The 18,462-nt window shown below is 41.0% G+C and overlaps 5 protein-coding genes across 5 annotated transcripts; 2 read left to right on the top strand and 3 right to left on the bottom strand.

The window, feature by feature from the left end:
- Positions 1–2,089: 2,089 nt before the first annotated feature.
- Positions 2,090–2,467, bottom strand: LOC308360177 (histone H2A-like; the record flags this gene model as incomplete). Its single annotated transcript, XM_080831964.1, has 1 exon — positions 2,090–2,467. The coding sequence occupies one exon, from the start codon at positions 2,465–2,467 to the stop codon at positions 2,090–2,092; it is 378 nt and encodes a 125-aa protein (XP_080688090.1).
- Positions 2,468–3,679: 1,212 nt separating this feature from the next.
- LOC308364467 (histone H4) lies at positions 3,680–4,057 on the top strand (the record flags this gene model as incomplete). The annotated part of the gene is made up of 1 exon (XM_080837600.1): positions 3,680–4,057. One exon carries the CDS (start codon positions 3,680–3,682, stop codon positions 3,989–3,991), a length of 312 nt encoding a protein of 103 aa, XP_080693726.1. The 3' UTR covers positions 3,992–4,057.
- Positions 4,058–5,127: 1,070 nt separating this feature from the next.
- On the top strand, positions 5,128–5,502 carry LOC308375211 (histone H2B 1/2-like; the record flags this gene model as incomplete). Its single annotated transcript, XM_080851295.1, has 1 exon — positions 5,128–5,502. The coding sequence occupies one exon, from the start codon at positions 5,128–5,130 to the stop codon at positions 5,500–5,502; it is 375 nt and encodes a 124-aa protein (XP_080707421.1).
- A 1,010-nt stretch (positions 5,503–6,512) lies between these two features.
- Positions 6,513–6,923, bottom strand: LOC308375201 (histone H3.2; the record flags this gene model as incomplete). The annotated part of the gene is made up of 1 exon (XM_080851284.1): positions 6,513–6,923. One exon carries the CDS (start codon positions 6,921–6,923, stop codon positions 6,513–6,515), a length of 411 nt encoding a protein of 136 aa, XP_080707410.1.
- Positions 6,924–17,081: 10,158 nt separating this feature from the next.
- Positions 17,082–17,684, bottom strand: LOC308375192 (histone H1-like; the record flags this gene model as incomplete). The annotated part of the gene is made up of 1 exon (XM_080851272.1): positions 17,082–17,684. The coding sequence occupies one exon, from the start codon at positions 17,682–17,684 to the stop codon at positions 17,082–17,084; it is 603 nt and encodes a 200-aa protein (XP_080707398.1).
- Between the last annotated feature and the right edge of the window lie 778 nt (positions 17,685–18,462).

Genomic DNA, 18,462 nt, shown 5'->3' with positions numbered 1-18,462 from the left:
TGTATTGTATATTTGCACTTTTCCTGTGTCGTTCACTTACACTCTAATCACTGAGGTGTAGAATTGCTAAAAGTGTTTTAGGTTTGGAGCAGCAGTGTGTTACTGGTACAAACAGAATTACAGTGTTTCACACAAAAAACTTCATGTACCAATCAGTCGACCCAATTTGGCATTTCTTCACACTCCCTTATCTGTATAGACTCTGACTTTCCTGCTTTACACTCTAATGTCAATTACACATCACCTTGTCAAATCACTACACACAATGTTCAGTTGTTGCAGACACTTTTCAAGTAAAATCTCAAAGCAACAACAACACACAAATATAAACATTCAGGTCAGTTGCCTGTGATGTGGATAATGCCCCCCTGCCCGACAGGAACCGTAGGCATGTTGTGAAAAAAACGATAAGTTATATGTTTCATGCGTGTGTGTGTGTGTGTGTGTGTGTGTGTGTGTGTGTGTGTGTGTGTGTGTGTGTGTGTGTGTGTGTGTGTGTGTGTGTGTGTGTGTTTGTGTGTCTGAGTGTGTGTGTGTATGTGTGTGTGTTTTAGTGTGTTTGTGGTAACGCAATTTGTTTTGATAAATTAGTGTATTGTTTTTAGATGCATGTTTAATTTTGCAAAGGATGTGAATTGTTCTACTAATTGGGTGTGTGGTGGTGCTAATTGTGTGTAGTGTTTTGAAAAACAGGGCCCTGTTTTCAAAAATGTGCTTCTGCAATCAAGAAAAAACTGTAATGATATTGTTCCATACATCATGGTATAGTGTAGGCGTGGATGGGTTACAGGACTGAGAGGAAGTTTAACGATAAGAGATATTACTTGCAGGTGTACATGTTATAAGATTGCATGCCTTTGAATCATCAGGTATTTCCGTTGGATTGCCTACACACTAAACCCTGCCTCACTAGCAAGGCACAATAGACTTACACAGACTGAACTATAAGTCCCACTTGGTCCAGGTCATACTCTTTTCTACGCCATGCACTTCACTATTCCCCATCGCAGCAGACATCAACATAGGAGAAGAGGAGGACAGTTTCACAAAGAAAATAAGTTTCTCTAACTGTGACACAGAGAAAAACACCATTTAATGTTTAAAATCTCCCTGAGCCTTGCCATGCTGATTTTGATGATTATTTTTTCAGAAAAATGCAGGGGGCTGGATATCCCCCCTTCATCTGCAGTTGGCTGTGCGTAACGACGAGGAGTTGAACAAATTACTTTGTGGTGTCACCATCGCACAAGGTGGTGTGTTAGGCTCAGAGCTTGGGGTTAACTTACACTTTCTACTCCCCTTATATTTGATGGCAGTAGTTACTAGTTACGATTTTACACAAGCTTTTAAAATCCAACAAATTGTTAAAGAAGGCTTCTCATGTCTTACAAATAGAAGGGTGCAGTCTCAGATTTCAAATGTTCATGAATTGTTAACAGCTCCACCAAATAGTGATTTTCCCTCTAAATGTCTCACATTGCTTAAGTCAATAAACGTTCCAATGATCTCACATCTCACCAAAAGTGAAAGACTAGTTAAAAGGTGAAAGAACAGATTGTGGCGATACATACGTGGAGTAGCAATAGTTTCAAACGTTTCAAAAAGTTAAACGAGACTTTGACTCATTGTTTTAATATGGGCCACCATAGACCCTGAACAACTAGAGGCTCACAAAAATCTCAACAATGGGCATCAACAGGACGTTTCTGAATGTATAGTTAACCTTATGTCACCTCGACAATTATTATGTTGTTTATACATTGGCTGAGGTAGTTTGGTCTTTCTGGCTGTGTCCAGACAACCCAATGGTAGTACATTGAGTGTCTAAATATAGTGTGTTTATGTTCAAGTATGTATCAAAATCAAGCTAGGCTGCTAGTGTTTACATAAATGCAAGTAACATGAATGGCATTGACCAGTGCCTGCTACACCAGTTATTAAAGAAAACAACATAAAGTCCTTTTCTGATAGGTGTATGTGCCAATTGGTGGGGGGGCTGAGTGGCACTTTAAGCAACTTGGAATGAACTTTTAAAAAGTAATTGGGTGGCTCTTAAAAGAGCCTTTGTTTGATAGTTTAGAGGTCAGATTTACTTGGACTTCTCGGTCTTCTTGGGCAGGAGCACAGCCTGGATATTGGGCAGTACACCACCCTGAGCGATGGTCACTCCGCCGAGCAGCTTGTTCAACTCCTCGTCGTTGCGCACAGCCAGCTGCAGATGGCGGGGAATGATACGACTCTTCTTGTTGTCACGGGCAGCGTTGCCGGCCAACTCGAGAATCTCAGCAGTCAGATACTCGAGCACTGCAGCCATGTAGACCGGAGCACCAGCACCAACACGATGAGCATAGTTGCCCTTGCGGAGCAGCCTGTGAACACGGCCCACGGGGAACTGGAGTCCAGCCCTGGAGGAGCGAGTCTTGGCCTTTGCTCTAGCCTTTCCACCGGTTTTGCCTCTGCCGCTCATTTTAGGAGTTGTATGGGTTCTTCCGAATACTGAAGTGTAGCAAAACGGGGAGGGGAGTGTATTTATTCTCCTCAAGCTCAGCGTTGCTCATTGCCTCAGTGGTTGAGGCGAGAATACTGAGAGCCAATCAACGTGTAGGTCCTGCGGGAAGACAAACGTTGCTTCATTTTGGCGCCTGCTGGATATCCTCCTTTCCTTTTGTGCGTGATCTCCAAAATCACTGAATATTTTAACGCATGCAATAGTTAAAACGACACCTTCCAGTTTAGGTTGCAGCTTGGTTTCCAGATATGTCAGTTCAATGGTCACAATAATCACAAAGTCCCAGAATCTCCATGTATTGCGAACACCTTTAAAATGGAACAAACTGAAGTGGTTAGGTGATACAAAGTATCTAATGGACCGGCTTGTAATCATGTTTGAATGATACAAAAATAACAACGATGAGCAGAATTCTGCAAGCATATTTCAATTTTTTGGGGATCCGTCAGCTGTATTTAATTTAAATAGAATTTAATAGCTTATTAAAGATGTATTAACAACACACTGTTTATTTATTATCAGCCACTCTGGCTAAACTTCACTTAAAGATTAACTTTTCTTTCTGGCTCTAAAGCAGGTGAATACATACTGCCATACCATGTGTGTTCATTGCTTAATTGGTTGGTGGGGATTTAAAACCTTGATAGACTTTACATCTTCAGCTGAAAATATTGCAAACGTAGCTTGAGCTTGAAGCATACATTACTCATTACGACCAATTGTTTTTATAGGAACAATGCATTTGAAAGACCGCACACCATCATGGGTAGTTGGCTAGCGAGAAAGAGGGTTACATACACCACTTTAAAGACAGATCCCGTAGCCTTACTATGAAAACAACTATTATAAAATGGACTGTATGGGTTACAAAGAGTCGAGCTCCCAAAGGCCATGGATCCTTTTAGTGGTTCGGTCGGTCATAATAGTTACATTTTAGACAAAGAGGATTGGATATAACCGTCCACTTAAATTCTATGTACTTTGAATACTGAATGACGTGTCAAGGTGACGTACAATTTGCTGCATGTACGCGCCAACACCAGTAGAGAAAAGTAGGAGGGACGGACGAGGAGGAGTGTTTATAGTCTTCAAACAGGTCCTCCAGATGGATATAAGACCTCGTACAACACGCTGAGGTGCACACATTGCTGTAAAACTAAAACAGTGACAATGAGTGGAAGAGGCAAAGGAGGAAAAGGACTCGGTAAAGGGGGCGCCAAGCGTCATCGTAAGGTTCTTCGTGATAACATCCAGGGCATCACTAAGCCCGCAATCAGGCGTCTTGCTCGTCGTGGCGGTGTGAAGCGTATCTCTGGCCTCATCTACGAGGAGACCCGTGGTGTGCTGAAGGTGTTCCTGGAGAACGTCATCCGTGATGCCGTCACCTACACCGAGCATGCCAAGAGAAAGACCGTGACCGCAATGGATGTCGTCTATGCTCTGAAACGCCAGGGTCGTACTCTGTACGGTTTTGGAGGTTAATAATCTTTCACCTCATTCTGAGACAAAGGCTCTTTTAAGAGCCACCCAAATACTTACGTAAAACATGATTCCAATTGCGTTTATATTGAAAAATGGGAATGTTCAATACCAATGTGTGGTGTAAGATGTCAACTACGGCGCACTAATACTGAATATAACCTACAATGCACAACACGGCCAACAGCCACTGTAAATGCATAATTATTTATTTTAGTGAGCCTTCTCCTGTTAGGTTCATTGTAAATGTATTCCCACTGATTTCATAGCTTTACTGCTTAATGATAAGCATGGCTATATCCCCATATGCAATACCAAGTTCAAAAGTACAATTGTATGAGCTGATCCACGTTATATGGAAGTGGCGAATATACCAAGAGTAGTGTGTTTGCAAAAGTATTGTGAGGCAATGTAAAATGCAGGCCATTGCCAGGGAACTCAAAAGTCAATGAAAAAAACAATCTCACCAACAAAATCCCACGAAGATACTCTGGGGCCCCCTACAAAGTCATACACGGCAAACCTTTTTTGAGTTTTTCCTAATCTGTTTGGGATAACATAGGACATACAGGACAACTGAAAAAAAAACTGTAACTCCCATAACAGGGAGCACTCCTATGGAAACCAAATTTGAACCAATAATCAAACCAATAATCAAATTCACATCTTAGTCTTTTTGACATGTAGATATTCTAACTGAAGAAAAAAAACGATTCAGTTATTGAGTCATATGCTGCAACTCACTTTCATGGATGCACGTATAGGCTACTTGAATCTCTCCTATAAAGACTTTGTCAGTGTTAACGATGCAGATTTATTGAAAATATGTATCACTAACAATGAGGCTTAATTAATGCCGCAGGTCTCGTATATTGACTTCATTTTGGTCATGCCAAGGTAGCTCAGAAAGTGCGGGAAGATGACAAAAGAAGGGGAAGTGCGGACTAAACTATCTTTCTGTGGTCAGAGCGGGCTTAGTAGACGGACCCGCCCCTGCGCTTCAAAGTAACCAACCATCGTCTGGGATTCTGGTCATGGCTGGCCTAGGTGAAATATTAGCATAGAGTGCTGTATATATAGAGGTGGCACGACTGCATGCAGTACCGCAGTTCTGTCTGAATCCTCATACAGAAAGCATCATGCCTGAGCCAGCAAAGCCCGCCCCGAAGAAGGGCTCCAAGAAAGCCGTGACCAAGACCACAGCCAAAGGCGGCAAGAAGCGCCGAAAGACCAGGAAGGAAAGCTATGCCATCTACGTGTACAAGGTCCTGAAGCAGGTCCATCCCGACACTGGCATCTCCTCCAAGGCCATGGGCATCATGAACTCTTTCGTGAACGACATCTTCGAGCGTATCGCTGGAGAGTCTTCCCGTTTGGCTCACTACAACAAGCGTTCCACCATCACCTCCAGGGAGATCCAGACTGCAGTGCGTCTGCTTCTGCCCGGCGAGCTTGCTAAGCACGCCGTGTCTGAGGGAACCAAGGCCGTCACCAAGTACACCAGCTCCAAGTAAAGCGTTTTACGCTTTTCAACCCAAAGGCTCTTTTAAGAGCCACCCACATTGTCTTTGAAAAGCAGTTCCAACATAATCAAAATCTCCTTATGTTTTCAGGATGTTCCTCTAGAGAGGGTTGCGCCTACCTTGTTTCGGAAAATCACATAAGACTCCACTATCACACATTTTTGTAATATGAACGATGATCAAACCGAATTCTGAGCTCGAAATACGCACCTTGTGCGCATTTTTAATGTTGTACGTCAACTGCAGCCTAATTCTAAAACCGAAACGACATATGTGGAGCAGTTTTGCAATGCAGAGAACACAAACTGCAACACACTGCACTATACAATAAGTTTGCGTGTAGATGACTCGATACACTGGCCGCAACAACGTAACACAAAAAAAAAAAACCCAACGGTTCCAGATGTTGCACTCGTCTTTTTTTGTCAACAACAGGCGTGTGACAGGGAGTTGCAGAGTACGTCGCAAATGTTTAGGAACATTGTTTTGCATATGGTGCTGTCTTCCATCAGATGTAGTTCTTGGTATCGCTTCACCTTAGTCTTTAACTTCGGTTCTGACTGATCTTGAAACAAATACAACTGCAGTTATCATGTTATAGCTTAAATTTGTATGCACTCACTATTTTTATTTTATATTTATTTGATTTAAATTGTTTGGCATCACTGTGCACGTACATCCGTTGCTGTTCAGCACGTTGAGCTGCATTGTTCTGTATGAAAGGTGCTATACAAATATAAAGGTTATTAGTAATACTACTACTATATGCCCTACACATAGTGTATATGGTAAAAAGAATTTTCGGTCATTCTAGCGTCGGCTTTCAACCGTGACTTCTACTGGGGGGCTAAACATACTGTATGGTAGTAGCTAGAGTATAGTATGTGCGTGGGCTATTAAATAGCGTGTGTACCAACACTGGATGGAAAATGAGCTTTCATGAGTTATTTAGGTGGCTCTTAAAAGAGCCGTTTGTTTTTCTTGACGTTGTCGGGATCAACTTAAGCACGCTCCCCGCGGATGCGACGGGCCAGCTGGATGTCTTTGGGCATGATGGTCACCCTCTTGGCGTGGATGGCGCACAGGTTGGTGTCCTCAAACAGACCAACCAGGTAAGCCTCGCTGGCCTCCTGAAGAGCCATGACAGCAGAGCTCTGGAAGCGCAGATCGGTTTTGAAGTCCTGGGCAATTTCCCTGACCAGACGCTGGAAAGGCAGCTTGCGGATCAGCAGCTCAGTGGACTTCTGGTAACGACGGATCTCTCTCAGAGCCACTGTGCCGGGCCTGTAACGATGGGGCTTCTTCACTCCGCCGGTGGCTGGTGCGCTCTTACGAGCAGCCTTGGTGGCGAGCTGCTTTCGCGGAGCCTTTCCTCCGGTGGACTTACGGGCGGTTTGCTTCGTTCTTGCCATTGCAAAGTCTGCTTCAGTGCTAGGAGTATGCCAGTACGCAAGCAAGCAGGGTATTTATAGGTTACAACCTCGACCAGCCCCCTGATGACGTTTACTTGCTGGCTACCGCTGATTGGTATTCAACGCCCTGATTCCGGTGGCGCCTAAAATTCAAAGTACAAAGCCCTTCTCCTACTCTACGAGCGTTTTTGCCTTAATTCAGAAATTCGTTCAGTATATAGACGCTTGACGTACAAAATGTATAATCTTATCCAACAACAACGCAAGAAGTGTTTGCTTGCATTTTTAATGTACATATTTGCCAATATCTTTATATTCACTGGCAGTCAATGCCTTATGATACTAAACTTTAAGTTAACTTGGTATTATCAAATGTATTATACATTTTCATTGTGGGAAAAGGGGGTCATAGTTAGCAACTGTGGTTTTCAGAGTACTGTGTGTTGGGCACACACAGGCATTTGAGACTGGAATCAGATTCAAAACCTAGAACCAGCGACCTCAGGAGTGTCCCAAATGCATGGTCTAGTTACCAATCCATGTACTTGGACACCTTTACCGCACATATGTGTGAATCTCTTTCACTAAATAGATGTGAGTTTGTATGTTACAGTACAGAAACTTGAAATGCTCCTTTCACATTAACTTCATATTCCTTTAGAAAGCCATAGGCAGTTCCTATTTTCCATGCTTATATCTTATCTGCAAACATCAAGTCCAACTTTCACCCATTACATTTGTGCATCATGCCGAATAGAGCCTGGGAATGCCCATTCTCAAATAGATGTGGGTGGCTCTTAAAGTTTTTACCATTGAATAAACACTCAAATCAAAAGTATAACACAATTATCCAAGTCGTTTGCAAGGAGCAAAACCCGGCCCAGAGATGCACCACTATAAGCACAACGTCAGTGCACACTTTTTGAGAAACAACACAGTGATTTACAAAACACTAAACACACTTGCATTCATTACGACACAGAAGAATATCAAGATGACACTTCCTTCCAATTCCAAAGCACCGACTGTCAAATTACCACACCTATGAGCCAATTGCTAAAACACAGCCATCAAGTGCGAAAAAACACATTAGTGCTAACATTTCTTTATGATTGAATAAACACTAAATTCAAAAGCATTACACAATTATCCAAACTGTATACTCAAGGAGCAAAACCTGGCCCAGATTTGCACCACTATAAGCTAAATGTCAGCCTCACACTGTTTGCCAACCATTACACACAGTGATTTGCAAAACACCAAACACATTTATATTATTGCACACAGATATATATCAATATGTCACTTCCTTGCAATTCCAAAGCAGTGACTGACAAATAACCACCCCTATGAGTAATGCAATTGCTTACAGTTTTTCTCGATTGTTTACCGTTTTTTAAGATTGGATAAACGCTAAAATCAAACGTATTACACAATTATCAACACCTTAACTCAAGGAGCAAATCAACGTCTCAGAATTGCACCACTATAAGCACATGTCAACATCTCACTTTTTGCGAAACAATACACACAAGTGATTTGCAAAACACTGAACACACTTGAATGCTTTAGACACAGAAGTATATCAAGAGGTCACTTCCTTGCAATTCCAAAACATTGACTGTCAAATGACCACACCTATGAGCCTGTCAAATAAACAGAGCCATTACAGTTTTTTACAATTGCTAAAACACATTCTTGAAACAGTCACTCATGTTCTCTAAACTCTAAACACAAAACCTCATCTTCAAGCACTATTTACAAAACCTCTGAATCCTCTTGCAAAATGAAACTTTTGCCTCAAAACAGTTTTACCTGTGCTCAAAATCAAACACTGCTGTCAAATCATAAACAAAGTGTTCAAAATGATATACACTTTCAATCAGTCAGTAAACAATACACCACAAAATAGAAAACACACTGTTCAAAACATATAGTTCTCAGGGAGAAGTACAGGTATAGTATAGTTCTCAGGGAGAAGTACATTTCATATTTATCTATCATTGACTTTTGATGAATGAAAACATGTTCTCTCTCATAGTAGCTATACAAATGTATCAAAAATAACTACTTTGCTTTGCTCCTATTTGTGTTGGTTCTTTCTCCTTCTTGTACCCCTATAGTACTGTACCCTGCATCTCACAGCTCACAGCCCACTCTTGTTCTTCGTTGATATGAACCTACAACCAGTCAAAGTCTATTGAGCAATCAGTACTGTTACTGTACCAAATAGAAAGCACAATGTTCAGGGCCATACAACTTGTTTTCGTTTTGTCCTTATACAGCCTACAATGCACTGTAGGCCTACTACAATATACACTACCACAGTAAAAGGGACACAAATCAAAGGAGTCAACCTGGTGTTTACTTGTCCTCCTCCCCTCACATTGTTTCTTCTATTCATTCTCAGACTTTCTCCTTCCCACCTTCAACAACCTGTTTGCTCCCTAAACTGGCTCATATTGGTTGTGTCACATCATTTGATACAAGTTAAATACATTTTGAGTGGTTGTGTTCAATCAATGACATTTGTTCTCTATTTGTATTTGATTGTTGCCACTTGTGTTTACCAGTATGGATGACATGTGAATTAGAGTGCAGAATGTGTTTTAAGACTGAGAATGTGTTTAGAGTTTTGCTGAAAAGTCTAAGTGAGACCTGCAAATTGTGTTTTGCCATGAGAAATAGTTTAAGGTATTGACAACAGACTGCACAATTAGCTTCATGAGTTCAGGCAACTGAGAACTTTGTTCAGCCAGTGGGTTTTAGTGTTTTAGCAATTGTAAAAAACTGTAATTGACACACAGCTGATGTATGTTGGGTATATTGGGTCAACCACAGCTGATTCCAGTCTGGCTTAGAATCAATGGCATTACTTAGGTATACAGTAAAAGGAGGACTTTGAGGAATGATGTTTTTGGAAACAGAAACCGAAAAAGATGTCTGGACGAGGAAGAGTTAGAGCAAGGGGCCCAGGGAGAAGAGCAGGCCCAGTGAGAGGAGCAGTGAGAGGTGTAGTAGTGAGAGGAGCAGGAGTAGTGAGAGGAGCAGGAGAAGTGAGAGGAGCAGGAGTAGTGAGAGGTGCAGGAGAAGTGAGAGGAGCAGGAGTAGTGAGAGGAGCAGGAGTAGTGAGAGGAGCAGGAGTTGTGAGAGGAGCAGGTCCAGGGAGAAGAGCAGGCCTAAGGAGAGGGCAAGGTAGAGGTATAAGAATGCGTGGTGGTGGCATTCTAAGGGCTACAAGGGCAGTAGTGAGTGATGGAATTCGTGCCATGTGATAAACCACGGTCTTTCACTAAGAGAGGCTGGTGAAAGAGTACAGCCCAATTTGAGGCGGTCAACGGTTGCGTCAATTATACGCATCTTTCAACAAACCAACAGGTAAGTTTGCATTTTACATGGATTGTTTCTATTCTCACTAGACATGTCAATGAGGCCATACAGTAATGCATATGTTGATGTTTTTTGTCCCTCAAAAGAATGCAACGTCTTCCTCCCTCTGGGGGAAGAGGAAAGCTCCTCAATCATCAACAAGAGCTTGCCATAGTAGATATGGTTGTTGCAAATAATGCAATTAAACTGCATGAGATTCAAAGCAGAATTTTGGAGGAGCAAGAGATATTTCACAATATCAATAGCATCAGCCTCGCAACCATTACGCGGACATTGTCCAAACACAGAGTGCGGATGAAACAGCTCTACACTGCTCCCTTTGAGAGGAACAGTGAGCGAGTCAAGGTGTATCGCCTTGGATAACATCAGATGCGATGTGGATGAAAACTTGTGGCCTAACCCTGAAGATCGCAGGGATTAGATAAAGGAATGTTGTGGTTTTTTTTAGTACTCCCTTTTTACTGGGCTTTTTGCTGTTGCTTTTTTGTTCATGGATATTTTGTTAACTTTAAACAATACTGTAAAACGTTTTCTGTTGTATCATACTAAACAGTATTTCTACTATACCTCCTAGAGTAAACAGTGAAGAAAAAAAAAAACTGATTCGCTTTTTACTGGAATGCTTTTGAATGTGAACATTACATGTGGATATACAGTTCCCAACCAAAACATTTGGCGCAAAAAAACAGTGGATTGCATGTTTTGCATGCAAATACCTGTAAAACTGAAACATAAAAGTTTATGCAGTTTTTGTAATGTCGACAATAGCCAGTATTTTGAAACCTGGTGTACTTTGATTGGCTGCATGTTCCTTGTGAAGTGAAAACAAGAGTTATTCTTTGAAAGAATAATTTCATTTTGAGTCAGATGTCCAGTGTTTTGGTAAAGTTAGTGTGTGCAGAGAAAGATGTCTTCTATTTTGAAATGAAGAGTATATAGTTAACAAAATGTGCTTTTGAGAAGAAAATGATCTATTTGGCCAATTGTGTTTTGTAGGTGTAAGTCTGTGTTAAGAGTTTAGAAAAAGTATTTTAAGTATAGGTAAGCGCTCGTTAGCGATGGAAAAAATACTGTAAGGTATTGACAAGACTGCCCAATTAGCTTCATGAGTTCAGGCAACTGAGAACTTTGTTCAGCCAGTGGGTTTTAGTGTTTTAGCAATTGTAAAAAACTGTATGTGCGCAAACACATGACAGCTTAATTGTAGACACACCAAACAGGTTTACATTTTTTTACGATCGGATACACACTAAAATCAAAAGTATTACACAATTATCAAAACCTTCACTCAAGGAGCAAAACAACGGCTCAGATCTGCACAACTATAAGCACATTTAAACATCACACTTTTTTGCGAAACCATACACACAAGTGATTTGCAAAGCACTAAACACAGTTTTATGCTTTAGACACAGACGTACATCAAGAGGTCACTTCCTTGCAATTCCAAAACACTCTGTCAAGTTTATGAGCCGGTCGAATTAAAACAGCCATCAAGTGCCCAAACACATGATTGCTTACAGTTTTGTACGATCGGATACACACAATTTTGACTGCTCGGTTTTGTTTTTCAATCTCCTCACACAATAAGCACAACCACACCCAATGAGCAAAAACATCAGATCCATTGCAAAATGAAACACTCTTGTAAAATCTATACACTCATTTAACCAAAACCATATTTTGTTACCATATGAAACACACACATTGCATATACTGAATTCTGTTTGTACCACTTACACACTTCTGTTATAAACCTAAAACACTTTTAGCAATACTACTTCTCAGTGATGAGAGTAGTGTAAGTGAAGTACACAGAGAAAGTGAAAATACACAATACAGTAAAAACACTACACAAGACCAATGCTGAAAATATTATTTACGTAATTCTCTCTACTAGTGCAGTGCCCGTAGGAATTATGTAGTGTTAACAGACGTAGGTGTAGCTGTTGGGTAGTGTAATAGCAAGACATGTTTGCACTCCACATAGGTACAGGTTAGACTGAAGTAATACGGGGCACTTTTTACATATCATTATTTTGAGATCCGGGGCTAGAATCTCTGAGAACACTTTAATGTAAGACCATTGGTAACCAATAAGATTAAGATTTTTGAATGTATAGTTCGCGAAATATTTGTATTTTACCGTTTGCCGTGCATTGAAATGCATTGGGTTTAGCGTCGCTAAACCCAATGCACGACAAACGGTAAAATACAAATATCTCAAAAACTATAAATTCAAAAATCTTCAAAATCAAGGATGCACAGGTTCATGACATGCGTAAGCTACATGCGAAATATCATAACTAACGTATCTACCGTCAGGGAGATATGCCCTAGACAGACTACTCTGAAAGGTATGATGGTCCCATATGGTTTCCATTCAGACTGCACTTATTCAGATCAGAGTATTTCTATAGGAAACTCACCTTGTTTCACTGCCGTATGTAGTCTGTGTTTTCTTGTTCCAGTATGTGTAAATAATAAGCCACTTAGCTAATTGTCTTGTTGCAAAAACTGACAATCGAGTTTGACCATCCGGTTTTATAGGTTCTGAGCGTGACATAGCTTGTTTGATTGTGACGTAATTTCGGTGCACAGTGGGACTTGCTACGGGAAAAGATAACCCATTGTTTCCTACGGGAAACGGTAAAATACAAATATCTCGAAAACTATAAATTCAAAAATCTTCAAAATCAAGGATGCACAGGTTCATGACATGCGTAAGCTACATGAGAAATCTCATAACTAACGTATCTACCGTCAGGGAGATACGCCCTAGACAGACTGACACTCCACAAACCCACACACACACAGATTCCTGGATTTATAGATAGATATACCCAAATCAGTCAACATGGAGAATCGCAACAAAACATGTCCCAGTTTTCATGCTACTTCAGCAGTGTGCATAACACTGTAAGCTCAGCAAATATCAGACAAACGTGAAAAGATGTTTCCAGTACAGGTTACAATTCCATTTACAGTCAAAAAAAAATAAATCAGAAAAAATACAGTACAAATAAAGTTGCATTTTACCCTGATGTCTTTTTAGGACTTCAGGTTGCCAGTGTTGACTGAAAAACCTGATGGACATTGCTGTATTGAAAAGGGCATGGTCACCGATAATGTTCGCTTGAATTTCTCTGAGCCTGATAGCATTACGTATTTGCCAAAATCATGTTTACAGTATGATCTCTCTATCTTGTTCTTGCGTGAATATGGGCCTGTCCTCCTTTCAAGTTTACAGTATTTGATACATTTTGAGCACATTTTCCTCCTGCTTCAGGTCTTCCTCTTCCTCTACTTCCACCTTGACCTCAGCCTCATGGCATGGCCTCGGCCTCTTCCTCCTTCTCCTCCTCTGTGGATTCCCCCTCTCACCCTCACCACTTCTTCTGACTCCTTCCATTTTGGTTGAAGACAGATTACAGTTACTCATCTGCTGCATTTTTATAGTGCTTAAACCTGTTTGTTGTGTTTGGGCATTGAAGGCTGTGTTTATTTGACCGGCTCATACGTGTGGTAACTTGACAGAGCGTTTTGGAATTGTAAGGAAGTGACCTCTTGATACACGTCTGTGCCTAAAGCATAAAAGTGTGTTTAGTGCTTTGCAAATCACTTGTGTGTATGGTTTCGCAAAAAGTGTGATGTTGAAATGTTCTTATAGTTGTGCAGATCTGAGCCGTTGTTTTGCTCCTTGAGTGAAGGTTTTGATAATTGTGTTACACTTTTGATTTTAGTGTGTATCCGATTGTGCAAAAAAACTGCAATTGTAGACACAACAAACAGGTTTAAGCACTATAGAAATGCAGCAGATGAGTAACTGTAATCTGTCTTCAACCAAAATAGAAGGAATCAGAAGAAGAAGAAGAGTGAGGGTGAGAGGGGGAATCCACAGAGGAGGAGAAAGAGGAAGAGGAAGAGGAAGAGGCCGAGGCCATGCCATGAGGCCGAGGTCAAGGTGGAAGTAGAGGAAGAGGAAGACCTGAAGCAGGAGGAAAATGTGCTCAAAGAAGAAGAAGACCAAATGTATCAAATAAACTTGAAAGGAGGACAGGCCCATATTCACGCAAGAACAAGATAGAGAGATCATAAACATGCTTTTGGCAAATACGTAATGCTATCAGGCTCAGATAAATTCAAGCGAACATTATCGGTGACCATGCCATTTTCAATACAGTAATGTCCATCAGGTCTCTCAGTCAACACTGGCGACACTGACAAATCCTAAAAAGGCATCAGGGTAAAATGCAACTTTATTGGAAACATCTTTTCACCTTTGTCTGATATTTGCTGAGCTTACAGTGCTATGCACACTATTGAAGTAGCATGAACACTGGGACATGTTTTGTTGTGATTCTCCGTGTTGACATGTTGACTGATTTGGGTATATGAAGAGAATTACGTAAATCATATTTTCATCAGTCTTGGGTAGTGTTTTTACTGTATTGTGTATTTTCACTTTCTCTGTGTACTTCACTTACACTACTCTAATCACTGAGAAGTAGAATTGCTAAAAGTGTTTAAGGTTTATAACAGAAGTGTGTAAGTGGTACAAACAGAATTCAGTATATGCAATGTGTGTGTTTCATATGGTGACATTATAGTTTTGTTAAATGAGTGTATACATTTTACAAGAGTGTTTCAATTTGCAATGGATCTGATGTTTTTGCTCATCGGGTGTGTGGTTGTGCTTATTGTGTGAGAAGATTGAAAAACAAAACCAAGCAGTCAAAATTGTGTGTATCCGATCGTAAAAAACTGTAAATGAGTGTATAGATTTTACAAGAGTGTTTCATTTTGCAATGGATCTGAGGTGTTTTGCTCATTGGGTGTGTGGTTGTGCTTATTGTGTGAGGAGATTAAAAAACAAAACCAAGCAGTCAAAATTGTGTGTATCCGATCGTAAAAAACTCCAAACACTATAGAAATGCAGCAGATGAGTTACAGGTTTTTTTTATGATTGCTAAAACACATTTCTTGAAACAGTCACCCATTTTCTCAAAATTGTAAACTCAAAACCTCATCTTCAAGCACTATTTACAAATCCTCTGAATCCCCTTGCAAAATGAAACTTTCGCCTCAAAATCAACCACTGCTCTCAAATCATAATCAAAGTGATCGAAATGATATACACTTTCAAGCAGTGAGTATACAATACACCAGAAAATAGAAAACACATTGTTCAAAACATATAGTTCTCAAGGAAAAGTACATGTTTAATCTCAAAACAAATTTCATATTTATCCGTCATCTTTTGATGAACAAAAACATGTTCTCTCATAGTAGCTAAAATTGTATCAGAAATTACTATTCTGCTTTGCTCTAATTTTTGTTGGTTCTTTCTCCTCCTTGTACCCCTATAGTACTGTACCCTGCATCTCACTACTCACAACGCACTTGTTCTTTGTTGATATGAACTCTTCAAAACACAACACAAAATTCTCTGCTTTAGACACAGATTTCAATTGTTAACCACACTTTCTTCAAAACACTAAACACCATCCTCTCTACTTTGCACACTTCATCAATGCGAAAACCTCCTTGTTTTCAGACAGAACCCACTGCTATTCAAATAGCAAAACTTCCATTTCCAAAGCTGTTGTGCAATTTTAAATCAAAACATAAGCTCCTGGTTTGGAGAACAATTTATGGCAACATTGCAGTGAGAGGTGACCAGAGAGGCAGAGGAGTGAGAGTAAGAGGAGGAGAAGGAGAATGAGTAAAAGGATGAAGAGGAAGAGCAAGAAAGAGAGCCATTACTGTATCTCTTTAGAGATTCAGGCCAATGTGTTCAACCATGAGGTCAACATGGGTTTGACCATACATGAGGCTGGCCAGAGGGTTCAACCAAACATAAGCCGCTTCTCAGTTGCATCCATTCTCCGGACATTCAGAAGAGATTCTCATGACACTTAACTTCATGAGAATATGATACGTGTTTGCAGTGGACATATTAAGGCCATGGAACTGGCTATAAAATGTTGAGTAAACGACATTCAAGGAACCGAGTCAGTAAAATTATCCCAACTTCCCATCAATATTTCTAAGCACAAATGTGAAGGTACACGGTGAGCCAGTATTCTGTGTATATGCTTTGTCTCCCTCCTTCACTGGCTGAAACCACCGTACTGAGAGCCAATCAATTTATAGCTTACCATGTGACATCAGGTCAAGCTTAGTTTGGTGTCGGCCGCTTTCTATCCTTCCCTTTCCCGCTTCTTCTCGAAAATCTTGAATTTCAATGGCCTTAATAAATCACTCTATTTTGTCAACGACTCTTATCTGCGAATAATGAGTCAAATTGAGCTGGTTGAGGAGTCAACTGGATATTTGTGTGACGTGTTTGGTAAAACAATGGATAACACCCACTGTTACGTAATCATTGTACTGAAATTGGTTACAATGTAACAAGCTTTTTATGTTTTTCGTCTTGAGATATTTTGTGAGTTGAAATGGAATGTAGATGGTTCATGAATTCAATGTATCTTTGTGTAACCTTATCAACGTGCATGTCACAATGCAGGTGTAATGCTTTTGAGAGACCCAAGGCGTTCCACATTAACAAAGCAAATATAAACGAAGCAGTTTTTTTCTCTCTCTCTTTTGACTGCAATTAACAATATGAGGTGCAAAATCATGTTTTTTTTTTTTTTTAGATTTGACCATCACCAGTGTAGGAAGAGATGCATTCAAATGAAATGTTGGGTGGCTCTTAAAAGAGCCTTTGTTTAACTACAAAGAGCAGCACGCGAAGCGCAATATTTACTTCTTTTTAGGGGCAGCCTTTTTCGCCTTGGTGGCTTTAGGCTTGGCCACCTTGGGTTTCGCTGCCTTAGCTTTCTTGGGGCTCTTAGCTGCCTTCTTGGGTGCGGCGGGCTTTTTGGCCTTCTTGGGGCTCTTCGTTGCCTTCTTGGGCGTAACGGGTTTCTTGGCTTTCTTCGGAGACTTCTTTGCAGCAGCTGCGGGCTTCTTTGCCACTGCCTTCTTGGGCTTCTTGGCTACAGCGGGCTTCTTTGCTGCCGGCTTCTTGGCTTTGACGGGAGCCTTCTTCGCAGGCTTCTTCACCTCTGCCTGTTTGTTCAGCTTGAAGGAGCCGGACGCGCCAGTTCCTTTCGTCTGAACCAGTGTGCCCTTTGAGACGAGACTCTTGATGGCCACCTTGACACGAGCGTTGTTCTTTTCCACATCGTATCCACCAGCGGCTAAAGCCTTCTTCAGGGCAGCCAGAGAAACTCCCTTCCTCTCTTTGGATGCAGTGATGGATTTGACGATAAGCTCGCCCACACTGGGTCCGGTTTTCTTGGGCCTTGGTGCCTTCTTCTTGGGAGACTTAGCAGGCGCGGCAGCTGGGGCAACTTCAGCCATAGTTTCGTGGTGTCTAACGATCAGAGTACGAGAGAATCGAGTGAACGAGTACCACGAGTCGCCAGCGGGTTGTATTTAAGATAGGCATGAGAACCGTTGAGACTCAACTGAAAGAGCTCTCCATTCCTCTCTTCCGTGATGGACTCGCTTGTGTTTTCTCCACTCGCATTTTGTAACAAAATGTGTCTAACGAAACAAAATGTGCGGATATGAAGATGTCGGTTGTGAAGTTCACACCTTGCACTTTAAAGCAAACTTAAATTACCTCGCATTTTCACCCTTTCCGTGTTTCAACGAACAGAGAACCGTAGAAGTGACAGGGGCGTCGTGGCAACCCATATTTCTTTTCTGAGGAAAACTCCTCTAAAAAAGTTGTAAAATCATTTGGCATTTGCACCTCGGTGAGCAATAGAACAAACCATGGACCTCTATGACCCGTATAATCGGTAATAAAGTACCCTGTGCGAATCTGTGCTTTTCAGATGGGATCTGTTTGGACTTAGTGAAACACATGGCTGCCAGACATATTCGGCCGATCCGACATCACAGCAGACACACATCCTAATGGGAATGCAGACATTTTGAACATTTATTGGAAACAAACACTTTGAACACTTTCGTAAATACAGATACATTTAAAGACAATCAAAGTTGTAGCCCATATGGTCGAATACAGTTCGTGCCTTTGGGACGATTTCAGGTTTGTACTATACTGAACCCAAAAATGAGCGGTGACCATACCATTTTCAATAATGTCCATCATGTCTCTCAGTCAACA

This window comes from Sprattus sprattus (genome assembly GCF_963457725.1).
Source record: "Sprattus sprattus genome assembly, chromosome: 1".
Classification (NCBI taxonomy): Eukaryota; Metazoa; Chordata; class Actinopteri; order Clupeiformes; family Clupeidae; genus Sprattus; species Sprattus sprattus.
Note: the sequence above shows the minus strand (reverse complement) of the source record. Positions and strands in the feature narration are given on the sequence as shown.